At 39.7% G+C, this 20,922-nt stretch overlaps 1 protein-coding gene across 3 annotated transcripts in view; it reads right to left on the bottom strand.

The window, feature by feature from the left end:
* aspscr1 (ASPSCR1 tether for SLC2A4, UBX domain containing) overlaps window positions 1-20,922 on the bottom strand; it is a 205,092-nt gene that overhangs the window by 159,605 nt on the left and 24,565 nt on the right. For all 3 annotated transcript variants that reach the window (XM_041217161.1, XM_041217159.1, XM_041217160.1), the window contains one exon: window positions 8,239-8,339. In XM_041217161.1, the coding sequence (XP_041073095.1) occupies window positions 8,239-8,339 (101 nt within the window). The remainder of the gene's footprint in view (window positions 1-8,238; window positions 8,340-20,922) is intronic.

Below are 20,922 nucleotides of genomic sequence, written 5' to 3'. Positions count from 1 at the left end.
GCAGTACACATCACAGCAGAGCCTCATCCTGTCCTTGTCTGTCATCTATATATACGAGTTTCCAGCAGGCTTCCTAAATAACTATCAAAAGAGGCCAATTCTCCTCTGCCTAACCCAGAGGTACTGAGGCCAATACTAATGAACCCTAACACTTGAACAGCTAACTCACAGCACAGACCAGGGAACAAACAAAAGACATTAACTCTGCATTACATCGCTATTTATTGGACAAACTCAAGTTATTGATGACTTGTGGCTCATTCTGAGGACTTGCCATTTCCTAGTCTGTATGTGCTGAAATCAAGCTGGGCCTTTCCCTTTTAGTAGTTTCCTGCCTGCTTAATTTTAAAACTGTGGAATAGAACAAAGTTTGTAAGTGCAGTATAAATTTCAGAATATGACATAGTCTACATTGTGCTACAATCATTCTGCACCTTCTCAGTGATGTCCTTTACCTTGGCACCAGGGAGAGACATACAGTGTGGGACTCGCTCCTAGGAGTGAGATTATAAACTGAGTGCAAGTCAAGACCAGCTTCAATATCATATCAACTGCCAGTTGCACATTGGTATGGAACACGCTGTTCACCCAAGGTATTATTTTAAAAACAAAAAAACTGCGGATGCTGGAAATCCAAAACAAAAACAGAATTACCTGGAAAAACTCAGCAGGTCTGGCAGCATCGGCGGAGAAGAAAAGAGTTGACGTTTCGAGTCCTCATGACCCTTCGACAGAACTGTTCTGTCGAAGGGTCATGAGGACTCGAAACGTCAACTCTTTTCTTCTCCGCCGATGCTGCCAGACCTGCTGAGTTTTTCCAGGTAATTCTGTTTTTGTATTATTTTAAAAGTTTCTTCTGAAGGCCAGTTCTTACTGGGTTTCCAACCTTTGGAGGAGAAAATTAGGGATCAGACTGGAGTTCCCTTGTCCATCCATCTACTCAAAGCACTGGTAATCAATGCAAATGAGGTTACTCATTCAATGATGAAAGACAAAAAAATGCAGATAGCTTTTTAAATCGGCCTGATTCTACTGGTTATTATAAAAATTGTCCGCCTTTTCATTAGGGTCTCTATAAACATATTTTATGGAGTACATGGATACTTGAATCCTTAGTACTTTGCACAATTCATTATTTTGATTCAAAATAAAAAGTAATTTTAAGAGGATGTCCTAGGCCAGAAAGAATTAGGCAGCTGGCAATGCCATATTACTGCATTCTTGAAACGTTGTCCATAAAACGCATTAAATAAGAAACAGGTGCAAACTGTAACATTTTTTGCCATTCATCTTCCTTTATTCAATGTGAAAGTAGGCACACTACATTCAACATAATTTTCACAAGAAGCTTGGTTCCATAGCTTTATTCAATCCATACCTTTCCTCCAAGGGTGGTATATATAGAGTGTTTTTTTTTTACACACATTTGCCATCCTTTTGACCTACCTATGGAGCAATTCAAATCCATCAAAATCAGATGTCTTGAATACACATTAAACAAATTCCTCTGGCCGTTAAAAATAAAAGAAAGCAAGTTAACTCAAGTCGCAAACGTCATATACAATTACAACTAGCTAATCCCGATTCTCAAATGGCAATCTCAGAACAATTAAGTGGCATTAACCTCAGAGCATAATCAAAATACAAGCATCAAATTCAAGTTATTCTTTTGACCTTATGCCCAAAATAGGATCTATTAAACGATTCCATTTTGCCCTGCACTATTCATTAATGCTACCTTGCAAAACACTTTCAATTTTGAAACAGTGAATTTTGGCAAGGAGAGATGCCAGCATTCAGGAAATGAAACACTTCTGCTGCACTCGGCATCAGTATCAAGTACTCTGGCATAGGTTATACAGAAAAAAATAAAGCTTTCTACTCTTAACTCCAATAATATTTTTTAACCTCCAGCTGAGAGAAAGAATCCCTTGAGGATCCAGGCAACATTTTCCACTTAACGGCACCAATCATATCAGTGGCACTTTTCAGCAAAAAGCCCAATATAATTTAGTTGGTATAAAGGACAAATCTTGAAAACCCCAGTAACACAATTTGCCACATTTTTTTTCCAAACTAGCCATAATTAGACAGGACAGTTGTTTTGTAAAGGAAAATTCAAATATAAGTAGTTTGGACCAATTATATTCCCACTTAATTGTGTTCTTGTGTTGGATGTCACACACCCTGTAGGTTTCTTCAAATACAAATTGACAGATCAAAAACATAACAGAACAGTTAAAATAACTTCATCCACTTCAACTCACCGGCCCCAAATTATGGCAAATCTCATTAGATTAAGTTGCTAAAAGAACTGGGGCATTTCTAAGCAAGTTAGTTGTACTTCACAAGATGCTGTTGAACACAAAAACAGCACTAATGTTTGAAGCCACTGAGAAAATCAGTAGTCTGCCACCTTTCCTTCCAGGTGAAGGACGTGGCAAGGATGTTCACTGCAGTACTTTCATCTTTCCTGAACCACACTAAGTCACCTTGAAGTTAATGATAAGGCTGTGGTTAAGTATCAAAATGTTTTGAAGGCTTCCTTTTCTGAAGACTTCCTTTTCAACCATTTCAAATGCATCATATAGACCTGAAATTTGTCTTTTATTTTCAAAACTGTTTCATTTAACTAACTTTGTTCGCGTAAAAAATACCCATGGTTATGCTGCAATCCAAATTTTTGAAAACATGTACATCACCTGCAGTACTGCGGGCTACTCATTTATCCATCTATTTAGCCTTTCCATTGTACCGAGACCCCTCAAGGCCCCAGTGCTTTTTCATCCCACATTCCAAAAGATTCTGGCCTGGCATTTCAACAAATATTTTTCTATTTTATGAACTCTTTGAGTTAAATCATTTCAGCACAAGCAACCCCACACAATCCCTTCCCCATCCCATCCCCGAAAAAGTTAAACCCCTGGAGCTTTTCTTGGATTCAAGCAGCAACACTAACCTCATTCCTTAACCTTTGCCAATTTCAGTGCAGCTTTCGGTAGTTACAAAGTCTAGAACTGGAGAACTGGATATGGCACTCTGATTGTGGTTTCACCAACATTTCACAGATTATCTCACTGTATTTATAATCCAACTATTTGGCCATCAACTTGAATGTTTTCCTTACATCAACAATTTCTGTCCCACTGCCAATGACAAGATGTTTCTAATACCAAGTCCTTGGATTTAGGTATGATATACATTGCCATGTCCCCAAGTACATTCGCCCATTACAACATTTTTTTCCATTTATATGTCTTACTTTCCATTAGAATTTAATATTGTTCATTATCTTAGCATCTGTTATGGCATATTAATGAATTAGCACCTTGTGGTAGAATTTAATAAGAACATTTTAAAAAAATCAGGCAGCCATTTGGCCCATCGAGCCTGCTCCGTCATGCCATAAGATCATGGCTGATCTGATTGTGGCCTTACCTCCACTTTCTTGCCCGTCACCATAACCCTCAACTTCCTTGTGAACCAAAATTCTGTCTAACTCAGCCTTGAGCGTGTTCCATGGCCCAGCCTCCACTGCTCTTAGTGGAAGAGAATTCCAAAGATTAACAACCCTCAGAGAAGAAATTCTTCCTCCTTTCTGTCTTAAATGGGAGACCCCTAATAAACTGTGTCCCCAGGTTCTAGATTCAACCATGAGAGGAAACATTCTCTCAGCATCTACCCTGTCAAGCCCTCTCAGAATCTTATTTGTTTCAATAAGATTACCTCTCACCGTTCTAAACTCCAATGAGTATAGGCCCAAGTTGCTCAACCTTTCCTCATAAGACGACGCCTTCATCCCAGGAATCATTCTAGAGAACCTTTTCTGAACTGCTTCCAATGAAACTATATCCCTCCTTAAGTAGGGAGACCAGGACTGTACACAGTACTCCAAGTGTGGTCTCATCAATGCCCCGTACAGTTGAAGCAAAACTTCCCTATTTCTGTACTCCATCCCCCTTGCAATAAAGGCCAACATTTAATTTGCCTTCCTAATTACTTGCTGTATCTGTATGCTAACTTTTTGCGATTCACGCACAAGGACAGCATTCTGTACTGCAGCATTCTGTCTCTCTCCATTTAAATAATATCCTGCTTTTCTATTCTTCCTGCCAAAGTGGACCACCTCACATGTGCCCACATTATACTCCACCTGCCAAATTTTTACCCTGTCACTTAACCTATCTATATCCCTCTGTATCCTCTTCAAAATTTGCTTTCCTACCTACCTTTGCATCATCAGCAAAGTTGGATACAACACTTTTGATCCCTTCGCCCAAGTCATTAATGCAGATCATAAATAGTTGAAGCACTCCACTAGTTACTCTGAAAATGATCCATTTATACCAACTCAGTTTCCTATTACAAAAACAAAAACAGAATTACCTGGAAAAACTCAGCAGGTCTGGCAGCATCGGCGGAGAAGAAAAGAGTTGACGTTTCGAGTCCTCATGACCCTTCGACAGGGTCATGAGGACTCGAAACGTCAACTCTTTTCTTCTCCGCCGATGCTGCCAGACCTGCTGAGTTTTTCCAGGTAATTCTCTTTTTGTTTTTGTTTTGGATTTCCAGCATCCGCAGTTTTTTTGTTTTTATCAGTTTCCTATTAGTTAGCCAATTCTCTATCTATGCTAATATATCACTCCCAACACCATGAGCTCTTATCTTGTTCAGCAACCTTTTATATGGCACCTTATTGAAAGCCTTTGGAAATTCAAATGCACTGCACCGACTAGTTCCCCTTCATCTACTCTGCATGTTAAATCCTCATTTAGGGCCTAACACCTGAAATTTCCCTTGCTGAATATCCAAAAACATCAGGTAGGGACACCAAAAAGAGTGCAAAGCTATTGGCAGAGGCCTGGAAAAGAACATCTGTCCACCCTAAAATACAGACCATTCATCACTGAATTGTTAGGTCTCCAATACTTTAAAATTCTCAGTCAATTATATTAATCTTTTGGCACATTGTGCATCTCCTCCACACAATTTCATAAGCTCCAACACCAATGACAATGATTTTTGGTAAACAATGTTCCTCCACAGGACCCTTCTGTTCTCCCACATCAGATCACCTGCTCCGTGGACTCAAACAGGATCTCTGATTCTGTCAGTATATCTTCCATTCTCTCCAAGGTGTGGGCCTCCGTCCTTTTTTTTTTGGAATTCTTGACCCATACCTCCTATTCTGCTCTCTGTTCTCCGATGAATTAAAGACCTCAAACTAAATACACTACTCTGTCCTTCAGAGGAGGAATTAAACAGAGATTTCCATCTTCCCTTTCAGGTGGGTAGAAAAGATCCCAAGCCATTATTCGAAGAGCAACAGGGAAAGTCTCCCTGATATCCCTTAAACAGCACTAAAATATTGTTTTGGTCATCTGGTCATTCATCTTATTGCCATTCATGGCATATTGGTGTGAAAATTGGCTTCTCCATTTCCCTCCATTACAACAGTAACTACATTTCAAAAATGTATAATTTGCTGTGAAGTGTTTTGGGATCATGGGATCTTAATGGGTGTTATGTAAAAGAAAGTTCTTTCTTTTACCATGACTGAATTTGATTCTCACAGTACTTTCTCCAAAGCTACAAAGAGGTACACACAATAGTGGTGTTCTTGAACACAGAAAATACTTGTAATAAGGTTTAGCGCAATGACCGCTCTCACCATTCCCTGTGAGCTAATTCATTGGATATCAATTTTACTGGCTAAATGCACAATTAGTGTTAAACTGCTGGAAACAATCTCAACAGGATTTTACCCAATGGCAGGAGCTCCTGAGAGCTTGGTTAACAGCCCACTCCTGTTCCTCAGGTGTGTTAATAACATTCCAACACCTGAATGAATGTCAGTTTCCTGATTGTGTCAATATTTGGGTATCTTCCACAAGCTCAAAAACAGTATTTGAACAGTTCCAGAGATACCTGACTACTCTGGAAGAATGGGCATGATAATGGCAAATTTGGTTTGACACCAGGAAACTGCACTGTGCTGTTCTCCAAAAGATGTAAACACAAAGAAAGGATGAGGACTAAGCTGCTGTCTAATCAGTATCAGCAGACGTCCAAAGTTCCTGGGCAAATCTTTCCAGAAGAATGTGGCTTGAACACAGTTTGTCAACAACAGCTCTGTGAACAGTCACAGGGTCAGCTCCAGATTATTCCTTGGACTAAACGCCTACATCTGCCCTGTCCTGAAATATGGCCATCCAGCTTGATGAACAGCAAGTCAGTCACAAATTAAGAGTCTATGACAATCCAGAACCAAAAAAAAAACAAGCAGGAGATTTGCCAGGATGCTGCCTGGGCTGGAGGGTCTGAGCTATGAGGAAAGATTGGATAGACTGGGGTTGTTTTCCTTGGAACAGCAAAGATTGAGAGGGGGCCCGAAAGGTGTATAAGATTATGAGGAGCATAGATAGGGTGGGTAGGAAGGCACTTTTTCCATTTGTGGAGGGGTCAAAAACCAGGGGGCATAGATTTAAGGTAAGCGGTAGAAGGCTAAGACAGAAGTTGAGGAGAAATTTTTTCACCCAGAGGGTGCTGGGAGTTTGGAACTCACTGCCTGAAAGGGTGGATGAGTCAGAAACTCTCATAACACTTAAAGTAGTACATAGATATCATTTGCATTGCCATAGCCTCCAGGACTATGGGCCAAACGCTGGAAAATGGGATTAGTGTTGTCAGATCTTTGTTGCCTGGAGCGGACACAATGGGCCGAATGGCCTCCTGTGCTGTAATCATCTATAAGTCTAGGTAGCACACTAGTTCTCATGCCTGATCTGCTCAAACTGGCAATACTAAGGTTTTGACATGTCATGATAAAATCATTGTGTGCAAACCTCGAGCTAGATGAACATAGGCCAAATCTACATAGTGATTTTTTTTAAAAAAAACGTTTTAATATAAAATAGTGAAGCAAGGACAATTTATTTAGAGAAAGTATCAAACTCAGTCTAATTAATCTTAAAATTGTATTTGATTAGCATGCAGTTTGCACTAAATTTTAAATCTTAGAATGGAAAGTCCAAGAACAGTTCCATCCAGCCTCGGCTGATCAGACCTTTAAGCTTTTCAGCTCAGCCACTGGAACACTGAATGCACATTGATATTACTCAAATATAAGGAATGATATTTCTGAAAAATGAATCACAAACAATGTTTTCAAAATTAGCTCTTTAATGGAGCAGCAAGTTTACACATTGACAAGCCAAGCCTTACAGCCCAAAGGATTCTTGTGATTTAATTGCCAGTCTGTGTTCAGTTAGCTCAGCCATTAGGGGTATGGCAACTGACCTTAGCCATCCTGGACTGGCCAGAGGGAAAACTGGTCAGGTGCCCTGCTCCCAACTGACAGGCAGTGACCCCTTCTGGAAATATATACATGTGGACATCAGGGCAGGAGATGCCCATTTCAGTTGCGATGCCCCTAAATTTGTACACCGTGCCTCAATTCATTCTCAAGATTTAACCACAAATATTGCTCATTTGGATGAAGTACAGGAATATGCCTGTGGAATTACATCACAGCAAGGAGTCAGTGATTTCAGGATAGCAGGAGACAGAAGTGAAAGGGAGAAAATTTGGCAATATAGGACCCCATTACATCAAAGCTTCTCAGATGCATGATACAGTGAGTTCCTTCAGTGTAGATAAGAGCAATTTTGAAAAATGTTGCCTTCTGATTGGCTAAAAGCGGGGTCCACAAGATACATTTGCAGCTAATCAATAGAGATAAAACAAAAAGCTGAAACAGTAGCATGCATATTTTCCATGGCAAACAGAAAACGGCTGGCTACAAGTGAGGAAACACAGCAGCAGCTTCCAGAAGAGGGCATCAGGACCAGGAGGTGCATATGTTAAGAATCAAAAAGAATTTAATTTTTACTGTCCAGTCCATTTGCATAGCATCCTTAAAATAAACTGAAGCATTTGTGAAGACTGGTAATCCAGCAAATGTTGAAAGATAACGTCATGGAGAACTGAGTATTTGCCAAAAATCTGGAACATAGCTTCTTTAAGCAAATAAAAATTTGAATCTGGTGTTGAAGCACATTATTACATTCAGCACATGCAAAAAGATCTAAACTAACAAATTACTCATAATGGTATTTCTTATTATAATTAAAGAATGATAAACTGAGAAGTATTAAACTCTTACTGTACATGTTAAGAAATAGGGAAACTCTGTACTGCTCCAAATTGAATGAGGGACAAAATAGAAATAAGACTCACCTTGTCTCAGGAAAGTGATCAAGAAGATCCCACAGCGTCAAACCACATTGAAAAAGGTGTTGAAGCCTGGATCCATCTTCAAGCTGCAAAGCAATTCGAACCTAAAGAAGAATCAGTAAGAAACATGTCAGATGTTTCTAACTAACACTGATCATCCCAGCCAGAGACATTCAATTATAACAACTCCTTTGAAACATTAAATCAAGGACACCCTTATATGCAACATGGAGCTATTTTTCTCCTTTCTCAATTCCCACCTAAAGCTGCCAAATAGTAGCAGTCTTACCACAAAGCCACAACCTTTCAAAATGGTGTGGGCTCTTTCCACTTCCTCAAAGCAAAAAGGGGTATTACTCCAACAGCTAACCTTTGTCAAGTTGTTCCCTTTTCCTATTCTTTGGCCAAAAATTCAAAAGCTAAATCTGAAAAACTGAACAAAAAAGAGAATCCCCATTAAAAACTCTCAGTACAATGCCACATAATGCTTTGATTCTGCACCTGTGATAGAACAGGAGACTATATGGCTCAACCTGCCAGTGTTTGTTACACAAACCAAAACTAATCCCAATGATCCTCTCCCTACAGGCATATATCTTCCTCTGCTTTAAATGCTTGTATATTTTTCTGTTAAAAGATGTAGAGGCCTGAGCCTCAACTAATGTGGCAAAATAGCAGCTGCTCGAATAACTGACTATAAAGACATTCCTCATCCAGGAACAATTGTAAAATGATGACCCTTTGTCACAAATTCCTTACCCAAATGGAAACAATATTTCTCCATTTACTCTTCCAAAATACTTCACAATCTAGAAAACCTCAAATCTCCTAAGCCTCAAATTTTGGGCACCCAAAACTAAATACAGTACTCAAACTAAAGCCTAACCATTACCAGAAAGGATCTGGCCTGTAGATGATTAATAAAAGTCAGAATGGCTTTATGACCACAATTTTGGCTTCCCTGAATCAAATGTTACAAATAACATGATAATATTTGTATTAAATATACTAATGGCATATTGAAAGTATGCAGCCAAGCAGACAAATTACTGGCTTTGTGTTTTCCTTTTCAAAAATAGAAAATCACAAGACTAGCAGAGGAAAGATTCTGTTATCACAGCAACCAACTGCAGTTTGGCTCAGTTGACCTATGAGTTAGAAGATCATGGGTTGAAGTTCCATTCCCACTTCAGCATATGGACCAGATACTTCAGTGTAGTACTGAAGGAATGCTACATCTTTAGAGGTGTGGTCCTTCATGGGTGATGTTAAACAGAGGCCTTGTTTGCTCATGCAGATTGGCATTAACGGATTACATAGCGTCATTCACTGAAGAAAAGTAGACTATTCCGCCAATGTTCTAGCCAACCTCCCTCCCTTAGCCAACACCTTAAAACAGAACACCTAATCATTCATTTTGTTGCTACCTGTGAAATCCTTTGCCCCAGAACTTTACACCTGCCAATAGTTACTTCAAAGTAATTAACTGAAGTATATTTTGGGCATTGCAAGGGTGATGAGGAGCTACAATAGATGCAAGGCTTACTTTCAGTGAGATGCTATGTAATACTTTAATGCCAATCTGCATGAGCAAACAAGGCCTCTGTTTAACATCTCCCATGAGAGGCCCATATAGCCAGATGCAGCAGAGCTGCCACTTCAAGTCGTTTCCATGTCTCTGTCACTATCACAATCCTCCATAATCTTCAGCTCATCAAAAACACTACCCAGATCCCACTTATCCCTCACTCCTGCCCTGGCGCCAACATCTCAAATGTAAAATTCTCATGTTTGGATCCTTTGAACGCCTCATCCCTCTCTATCCCTCCAAAACCGTACCAAAACCTGTTCTGCAGACTTTAGCCTCTTGCACCTTACCCTTCCCCCACTCCACTCTCTTCGTTCATTCATTGATTCATTTCAGCACAGCTAGCCATGTCGTCAGTCATTCTCTGGCATTCCCTCCATAACGCCCGCTGCTTCACCTACTTCTCTTTCTTTAAGACCAGCTTTAAAATCCACCTCTGAACACCTCTCTTTTCTCCTTCAGTTCATCATCCATTTTTCCCTTAAGTGGCTGTTAAGTACCTGGGGACAGATTTCTCCATTATGGGTGCTAAACGATACGTGATGTTGGGCTCTTCAACTATATTACAGCAGTGTCGCTTATTCTTTTAGCCATCACCCATAACCAAAAAAACCGGAACAAGGCTAACAAAGCAGAGACTTGACTCTGACCAATACTTGCCAATGACAATTATTCTGCAGCTGCGGAAACAAAAATCACCAGTTAAAAGTTATTTTTAAAATGAAAAATTGCTATCAAAGTTTAAAAAAAAGGAATTGTGGATACTTATCAGAATACCATAAATTGCTTGGAACACACAGGAGCAGTAGCATTGTGATAATGTTACTGGACTGGTAATCCATGGGCTTGGATTAATGCTCCAGAGTCAGGCATTCAAATCCTACCCCAGCATCTGGGGGAATTTAAAAAGCTAATAGTTGCAATGAAACTACCAGATTATCGTAAAACCAGTCTGTTGACTAATGTCCTTTAGGGGCGGAAACTTGCCACCCTTACCCAGTTTGGCCTATGTGAGACTCCAGACCCAAAGTAATGTGGTTGCCCTCAATCAGGAAAGAAGCACAATGGTGGACTGCTGCAATTCGGTGCATTGGTGGTCATCTTCCAAGATTCTAGAGACTCTGGATCAGTTCCTACAGATTGGAGGGTAGCTAATTTAACCCCACTATTTAAAAAGGGAGGCAGACAGAAAACAGGGAATTATAGACCAGTCCAGCCTGACGTCAGCAGTGGGGAAAATTCTAGAGTCCATTATAAAAGATTTAATAGCTGAGCACATGGAAAACAGTGGCAGAATCGGACAGAGTCAGCATGGAGTTATGAAAGGGAAATCATGATTGACAAATCCACTGGAATTTTTCGAGGATCTAACTAGTAGAGTTGATGAGGGAGAGCCAGTGGATGTGGTTTATTTGGATTTTCAGAAGACTTTCAACAAAGTCCCACATAAGCGATTGGCTTGTAAAATTAAAGCGCGTGGGATTGGAGGTAGTGTATTGAGATGGATAGAAAACTAGTTGGCAGACTGGAAACAAAGAGTAGGAATAAACAGGTCTTCTTTGAATGGCAGGCAGTGACTAGTGGGGTACCACAGGGATCAGTGCTGGGACCCCAGTTTTTCACAATATATATTAACGATTTAGATGAGGGAACTAAATGTAATGTCTCCAAATTTGCAGATGACACAAAGCTGGGTGGGAGGGTGAGTTGTGAGGAAGATATAGAAATGCTTCAGTGTGATTTGGACAAGCTGAGTGAGTGGGCAAATGCATGGCAGATGCAGTATAACGTGGATAACTGTGAGGTTATCCACTTTGGTGGCAAAAACAGAAAGGCAGATTATTTGACTGGCTATAAATTGAGAGAGGGGAATGTGCAATGAGGCCTGGGTGTTCTCGTACACCAGTTGCTGAAGGTAAGCATGCTGGTGCAGCAGGTGGTAAAGAAGGCAAATGGTATGTTGGCCTTTATAGTGAAAGGATTAGAGTACAGGAGCAGGGATGTCTTGCTGCAATTGTACAGGGCCTTGGTGAGACCACGCCTGGAATATTGTGTGCAGTTTCAGTCTCCTTATCTGAGGAAGGATGTACTTGCTATAGAGGGAGTGCAGCGAAAGTTTACCCGACTGATTCCTGGGATGGCGGGACTGATGTATAAAGAGAGATTGAGGTGGTTAGGATTATATTCGCTGGAGTTCAGAAGAATGAGGGGGGGATCGCATAGAAACCTATAAAATTCTAACAGGACTAGACAGGGTAAATACAGGAAGGATGTTCCCGATGGTGGGGGAGTCCAGAACCAGGAGTCACAGTCTGAGAATATGGGGTAGACCATTTAGGGCTGAGATGAGGAGAAATTTCTTCACCCAGAGAGTGGTGAGCCTGTGGAATTCATTACCACAGAAAGTAGTTGAGGCCAAAACATTGTATGTTTTCAAGAAGGAGTTAGATATAGCTCTTGGGGGGGAAAGGGATCAAAGGGTATGGGGAGAAAGCGGGAGCAGGCTATTGAGTTGGATAATCAGCCATGACCATAATGAATGGTGGAGCAGGCTCAAAGGGCCGAATGGCCTACTCCTGCTCCTAGTTTCTATGTTTCTAATTCACAATGGCAGCTGACCAACACCTTCATAAGGGCAGTTAGGGATGGGCAACAAATGATGGCCTAGCCAGTGCTGCCCACATCCCTTGAGCAAATGGAAAAAAAAGTTAGGAAGTAACATGATTCTAAATTATCAATCTATTCCTTATCTTTAGCATTTTTAGTGATACAGCAAAGATGCGAATTTGTCTCTAAATATGAGTAACAGTTTTAGGAAATTGAAAAATATTTGGCATAAGAATGTACTGGACCATAAACAAAGCCTGCAGTACGGAGGCAAAGGGTGAAAGGTTTAAGCTGCAGCCTCATATTTATGTAAACCACATATTACGTAAGAGGTAAAGGCTGTGCTATGGCGTAAGAATAGGACTTCAGGCAGTTCAAGGGTCAGGAGAAAGGTAGTCACGCAGAGGATGGAGGTGGGAGCTGGTCACTCCAGATTTGTGTTGTTTTCTGACATCAGAAAGCATTTTGAGATAGCTGGGGCCTGGGAACTAGGTTGCATTATTTGCATCTTATTTAATAAGCACCAAAATCACTATAGCAATCTGTAACATATTATAAAAGAGCCATTCGTGCATAAGTTTTGTTACTGGAATAACAACCAATAGTTTCAACAGTAACCACTAAGAAATCCACTAACACACACACACCCAAAGATGCCTGACAAAACAGTCAGTTCACATTCTTCTTCTGTGCTATCTCTAGCAGTAAAAACACACTGCAAACCAAAGTGCACTTTTGCACTGATAAGTATCATGGACTAGATGGCTCCCTGATAAATCAAGTGCTTAAGAAGGGAGTGGTTAAGCCAGGAAGACCACAAATTTAATTCTTGGGCAGTGATCAGGTCATCTCAGATGGAGCAACTGTACAGGCGCTACAAGATGGCAGCTTTGATTCAGTCGCAGCACATGCACTCCCAAGGCAGGAGGTCCTGGGTCCAAGGCCTATTCCAGTAATTTACGCACATAATCTAGATCAAGATTTAATTGCTTTACTGAGGTATTGTCCATCTGCTTCCTCAGTTCACACAAGAGATCCAATGGCATTGTTCAAAGTTGACCTGATGCCCTGACTAACATTTATCTCACAATCAATGCCACAAATTCATTTTCTCAGATCCCCTACATGCACCAGAACTACACTTCAAAAGTACATCAGAGGCTGTGACAGGTTTTAGAATCATAAAACATAATACATAAATGCAAGTTCTTTATTTATCTATCACACTGCTGTTAGTGTCGACCTTGCTGTAGGTCAGCTGTCAGAGTTTCCTACAAATAAACACACCATTGACGTTGAGAAATTATGCAATGTTCATCAACAGCATTATATAACTGCAGGTCTTTTCTTTTCTTGCAATCACTCACCAGTAGCTTTGGGTTGGGGGGGATGGGGACAGATGTGAAGGATGCTGAATTTCTTTCCCCAATTGCTCTCCAGTGACTGTTGTTGAAACTACGTGCATGTGAACATTAATAACGTACATTTTAGGCCATTAATACAAAGAACCGACACCTGTGGCTAGAGTTTGCAAGTGTTTTTTGATCATTCTGCACACTTCTTCCTGCTAAAATGATGTCCAACATGGATGGAAACAATGGACATACTTCAGCACCATGGAAATCCCAGCAACACTGTATGGAGAGGGCCACGATCATCATGGTCAGATCAACCAATAGAAACAATCACTCCTACGCTACATAACAAAGGCGAGAAGCTCAACCAATAAAGTGTAGCATCAACATGACATGTCATGGCACAAGGGAAGTACCATCCAACCATGTTATGGATGGAAACAAGGGTGGTCTAGTGTGTCTCACTGGAAAAACCAACCATCTCAACAATTACTCTGATGAGGTCAAAGCAATGATCATGTCTGCTGGGCAAAAATCTAAAAACTGCACTAAGTCATGTGCTGTGCCTAATAAAGCTGCCAGAGTTCCAAACTACGGTGAAAGAGAAAGATTGCAAAATTTCATACTGAGTGATGATAAAGGTTAAGTAAATATATAATTCCTGTACATTTACCTGTACTGCCATTTTCTACTAGATTTACCGGATGTGGCTTAAATAATGGTATTGTAGCAGTGCCTGTGACTAGTCAGCAATTCCTATTTGACACCACTGACTAGGACATGATCTTTCATCAGAAATTGTACTTTAATATATTCGTATCTAATTTATTCTTGAAAGTTATGTTATTTTCTTTTTCAGATGGATTCATTTTCATGGATTAATTTTCAGCATTATTTCCAACATCTGCCATTCTTATTTCAAATTTCCAGCAGAGATTTTCTTTTCATGCTGCAGCAGTGATGGTGAACCTGCGAAGTGAAAATGTCACACCAAAACAAAAAGATGTGTTCTTTGAGTTTGGAGTTACCAGGTTTCTGGGGCAGTTTTACAGTTTACCTGACATACTCATACCTCACATAGTAGCACTCAATGCGGATAATGGATGCCTAAAATGTCACAGTTTTCCTCAAGGAGGAGCTTTCACTTTAATTATCACAAAAATTCTTTCCTCTGTACAAAAGGCCCTCACCCGAATCAGATGTAACATTTAATTCTAAATCCTTGAAAGTATTTTCTGCCCTCTTCATCCTTAACTGAGAAGATGGAATGGTTAATGGATTCTATATCCAATAAGTCAACAGCAAGCGGGGATTCAGCCTTTTTAAAATTTCTATCACGGGGATGAGAGAGTCACTGTCCAAGCCAGCATTTGTTGCCCATCCCTAAATGCCCTCAAGAAGGTGGTGGTGAGCTGCCTTCTTGAACAAATGCAGTCCATCTGGTTTAGGTACGCACAGAGCTATTAGGAAGGAAGTTCCAGGTTTTGGACCCATCGACAGCTAAGGAACGGTGATTTCGTTCCAAGTCAGAATGGTGTGTGGCTTGGAGGGGAACTTGCAGACAGTGGTGTTCCACAGAGCTTGCTGCTCTCCTTCCCTAGCCACAATTCTGGAAACTATTAAATGGGAAAACCCCTAATGTGAGCATACCTTGTATGCCACAGCACATCAATGCAGCAGGAAAATGCAATGGAAGGGAGGATGACATTTTCACACAACTGCTCTGTGGACATTTTTCACTTCGATTTCAGTAAAGTTTAATAATGGGAACCATGCCCATCATACTGTGCTTTGCTATGTATATTTGGCCTAACAGTGCAACCATGGATTTTGTCCTTACAAATTCAGTAAGTTTCTAGAATGAGTGTTTTGAGCAGCATAGCAAAATTTTGGTGGTTACAGTAATTACAGTTGATGAAGAATGTTGTACAGTTAAAGTACATTATACATTAAACATAATGGAGCTGTAAGTACGATTTTTGTTCTAACATATTGGTATCAATACGTTAAACAGGCCGGGGTATAACACTTGAAGATTCAGCAGCATCAATCCATTTTGAAAGTTCCATTTTAAAAGTTAATCATGCACTGTTTTGTCTAGCTATTAAAATTGTAGAATTGTGGGATTTGAAGGAAAGGAAAAATACATTCTGTTGCAGTTAATAAATGGTGTAACTGAAATGAGGGTAGAAATAGAACATCTTGATCATCCTTCTAATAATGTTAACGGCATTGATGCTAACTATCACTATTAAAATCTATTAAACAATGTTTGTATTAAATTTGAGATTTACTCATTCTTTTGAAAGTTTGAAAGCAAGAAGTACCTCTATGTTCTTAGAAGCTTTGTGTCTCATACACTATTACATTCCATACCATTAGTATCTATAATAGCCTGGAACACTGCACCCAATCTGCTACAAACAGATGCAGGGGAAAAAAATGTATGTTTACGGAAACTAGAAATTACAGTGTGTCCTGGGCTATTAATAACAAGTTGTTTTGAAAAAAAGCAGTATTTATGGAAAAGAATGATTCATGCAATAACAATAAAGGATGTTCTTAACCAGTCTCTCTCAAAATGTCCGTGACATATCAAAACCCATTAGGCCTGGAAGTTCTTTCATGTGGTTATAACAAAGCTCCAGAGTTTAGCTTATTCCAGGCAGGTTTAAGATTTGAAATTACATTGGAAGCGCCAACTCTAACCTCTATATCAATTTCACTCCTGCAGTCATGTCCTCTCAGATTATAAAGCATGATTCAAACTATTTGCATTACTCTCAGCGTCAAAACCAGAAATATATTGCCGCCCTCATTTCAATTACACAATTCATTTACTGCAGCAGAATGTGTTTAGTGCATTCTATTTGTTGTTATGTTATCATGTTCTACGCTCTACTTTTCTTCAACACATACAACTCTACAGCGGATTCCTATCAGATTTTAGGAAAATTGGCATTTTCCACCTATTGGAATCACACAAAGTTCTATTCCTCTGATGTCAAGCAGATGTGTGTTTGCAATTTCATCTAAATTGGCAAAGAAAATACACTTTGGAAATCTGTTAAAATATCTAAAAACATAACTACCACAAATCTATCACAGCTCATACACTAGAACACTTGAATTTTCCATATTTTAGAGCTACATAATGTCCTATTATTTCTGACAAAATTGAAAGGATTCAAAATGTTACTTTCCCTCTCTCCCCGAAACCAATGCAGAAACTTAACTGGTGGTCATCCATAAATCAGTTCGTACTTTGCTTCAACTATGCACACAAGTATGCACATCTCATATTAGAGTATGGTGCACTATTTATAATTACACCAATCATTTATCCAAACAGTGATCCAACTGACTCAGGACAAGTATCCAACAAGCAACCTTGCTGTTTGTTGCATGTCATCAAAGTTTCCTCAGCTGTGCCAGTATTACAGGGAACCAGCAGATTGCCAACTACCAAACTCCAAACCCCATCCAAACATGAAGGGGTACTCACATATACAGCAGAGCCCACCTATGGCAGGAGAATTACTAAATCCCGAGATGTTTTTCTTCGATGTTAATCTACACCAGACTTTCAACTGCCAAGTTACTAAAATTACAACATCGCTGATTTGTCTGAACCGTACTGAATATATGAATATATACCTGAACTGAATATATTCAAGGAAGAAATAGACAGATATCTAGATATTAAGGGTGTCAAGGGGTATGGGGAGAGAGTGGGAGTATGGCATTGAGATGGGGGATTAGCCATGGTCATATTGAATGGTAGAGCAGGCTCAAAGACCTATTTTCTATGTTTCCATGTACAAGCAAGTGAAATCCCTCAAATAAATAAACTATAATTTAAAGTAAGAAATATTTTTAAGGTCACTAAGTCGCACTGTTAAGAGAAGCTAAAGGATAATTTCCTTTTCCCTTCAACTCACAGCTAAAAGATGGAAAATAAAATTGCTTTCATGCCTGTTTCGGTGTACAAGATGGATTGGGAAAAAACCCACTGTCCTGTGTGGGGGAGGTGGCGGGAGAAAGTTAAAAGCAGTATGAACTTCTTGCAAAAGTATGACATAAAAATTTGTCATTGGGAAATGACTGACTAAACCATGCAGTATTACTTCAGTGTGGCAATCCCTTTGGAATCCCAGCATGCTATGACAACACATCAAGCTGACCAAGTGAACCAATTATGTACTAGTCTCTGAAGAAAAATAAAAAGTGTACTCCAGTAACCTACTCAATAGACCATTGCCCACAAATAACTTTTCAGTTATGCATAGATAGTTGAACTGCCTTCATTCAAGTTTATGTCTTGCAACCAAATATTATAAGGCTCTCTTCTGAAAGCAATCTCATCCCACTCTTGAAACAGAAACGAGTTGGGCACATCTTGCACTGTTATGCTTTCCCCCAAAAAGTAAATATCTTAGATGCTCTTCTTGACATAATCTAGGCAGAACAGTGTTTATAGATTCTTTTTATTTTATAATATGAATGCCATATGGAACTGAGGTTTTATGCCATTAAACAACTGTCAATGGTTACATTTAATATCATTGACAAGCTGCAAGTTGTGATTAAATTGATGCAAATATGAAGAAATCAAACCGAATGCACTTCACGATTTAAAAGTATTTGCACTAAAGATAGGCATTACCTCATTTATTACCGTTAGCACCTCCTCACCTTGAACCCATGATTCCTAGGTCTTCCATTATAAAACTTAATCATTTGGAAAATTGAATATTTGTTGATCTAGAAAGTTCCTCCAATGTTCACTGGTCATATTCAATGTTAAAATACATACAGAAGACAATTTTACTGATATTAAATTAAATTAGAATGGCAGTTAACATAAAAGGAAACATAAGAAATTAGGAGCAGGATTAAACCAAACAACCCATCAACCCAATTTACTCAACCTCTCATCAGAGAACAGCCCTCTCATCCCAGAGGCCAATCTAGTGAACATTCACTGTACCACTGCCAATGGAAGTATATCCTTCCTTAAATATAGACAGCAAAACTGCACACAGTATTCCAAGTGTAGTCTCACCAAATCATGTACAATTGTAGTAAGGCTTTGTTTATTCTTGTACTCCAATCTCCTTGCAATAAAGGCCAACATGCTATTTGCCTTCCTAATTCCTAATAATCCTCTACTGGCATGCAAATGGTAAACTGCGGACAAAGAAAATGATGCATGCTTGGGGACACAGAACAAAGCTAGAATACATGATCAGTGCTTTGTACCTGTGTGTACTAAGAAAGAGATGTTGATAAGATATCGGTAGAAGCAGAGATGGTACAGACAATGGATGGGGTGAAAATTGAGAGGCAGAGTTAACTGGAAAGGCTGCTTATGCTTAGAGTAGATAAGTCATCTGGTCTGGATGGTTTGCATCCCAGGTTGCTAAAGGAAGTGAGAGTGGAAAAAGCAGAAGCACTTGCAATAATCTTCCAACCTTCCCTAGTTGGGCATGGGTACCAGAGGATTAAGAATAAAAGATCTCTCTTTTAAGAGAGATGAGGAGAATTTTTTCTCTCAAGTCATTGGTCTGTGGAATTCTCTTCCCCAGAAAGCAGTGGAGGCTGGGTCATTACATTTATTCATTTATACATTTTACATTATTAAGTTTATTCAAGGCGTAATTAGATAGAAGGGAGACAAGGGTTATGGGGGGCAGAAAGGTAGGTGGATTTGAGATCACAACCAGATCAGCCATGGTTTAATCAATGGCAAAACAGGCTCGAAAGGGGTACTCCTGCTTCAAAGTCCTATGTGTGCCTATGATTGGAGTGACAAACATAAGAAACTTGTTCAGGAATGGATGTAACAACAGTAATGGTAACTAAAAAGACATCTATGAGTGAACAAAAATCCACTGTACAGGAGTAGCTATCATCACCGCACACCTATACTGCAGTGAGACCTGGACGGTGTATCAGCGACACATAAGAGCGCTAGGGAAATTCCATCAGTAATGCCTCTACCACATCCTCCGGAATCAACAGGAGGGCTGTTGAGCAAATGCTAGTGTCCTTCTTAAAGCCAGCTGTGCAAATAGTCAGGAAAAACTCTGGCAAAATCAACTTCAATGGACTGGGCACTGTGGCCAGTTGGTCAAAAACCATCTCCCTGACCAGGTCCAGTTTTCTCAACATTCAAATGGCCAACATTCCAGGGAAGAACAAAAAAAAGTTTCAAAGGCACTCTGAAGCTCTCCTTGAAGCACAACAGCATTGATATTAATGACTGGGACCAGCTTGCTACTAATTGTTCAGAATGGTGTCTTGCCCATCAAACTGCATCAGGCTTTGAGTCATAACATCTTAAATGATGAGGCAAAGCAAGGCAGAGAGGGAAAGAAAAGGAAGCAAAATCCTGCACTTCAGTGGGACTGGTGGGATGCCCTGCCCCATGGGCCCAAAGATATGCGGGTCGAGAATAGGCCAACTCAGTCACATGAAGACCAATGACAGAAACTCATACCCCTGAACAAATATTATCCGAGGAACAACCAACGGAGATAAGGAACTACAGGCCAGTCAGTTTAACATTAGTAGTGGATAAGGTTTTAAAAACAATAAATTAGGTTGGAAAGGGTTGGTGGTGGAATCAACAGGCACTTGAGAGGTTTGAGTTAATTAAGAGCCATCATGGATTTATAAAAGGCAGATCATGCTTGGCTAATCTAATTGAATTTTTTGATGAAGGAACAGCAAAGGTTGAAGAAGAAAATGCAATGGATGTTGTATCTATATGGATTTTAAGAATGTATTTGACAAAGTAGCACACATAAGTTGGTGAACAAAACTGAGGCTCATGGAATAAGGTGGTCAGTGTTAGCTTCGATAAAAAAAAACTGGCTTAAGGACAGAAAGCAGCGAGTTGTGCTAAATGGGTATTTTTCAGAATGGAGGATGGTAGACAGTGGTGTTCCCCAAGGGTCAGTGCTAGCACTACTGCTTTTCTGATCTACCCAAATAAATTGGATATTGGAATAGAGTAAAATTCCTAAATTTTCTGAAGATACCCAACTTGCAGATGTGGCAAAAAGTGGGGATGATACAAATCAAATGCAATAGGTCATAGATAGGTTAACAGAATAGGTAGACAAGTGGCAA

Source organism: Carcharodon carcharias, chromosome 22, assembly GCF_017639515.1.
Source record: "Carcharodon carcharias isolate sCarCar2 chromosome 22, sCarCar2.pri, whole genome shotgun sequence".
NCBI lineage: Eukaryota > Metazoa > Chordata > Chondrichthyes > Lamniformes > Lamnidae > Carcharodon > Carcharodon carcharias.
Note: the sequence above shows the minus strand (reverse complement) of the source record. Positions and strands in the feature narration are given on the sequence as shown.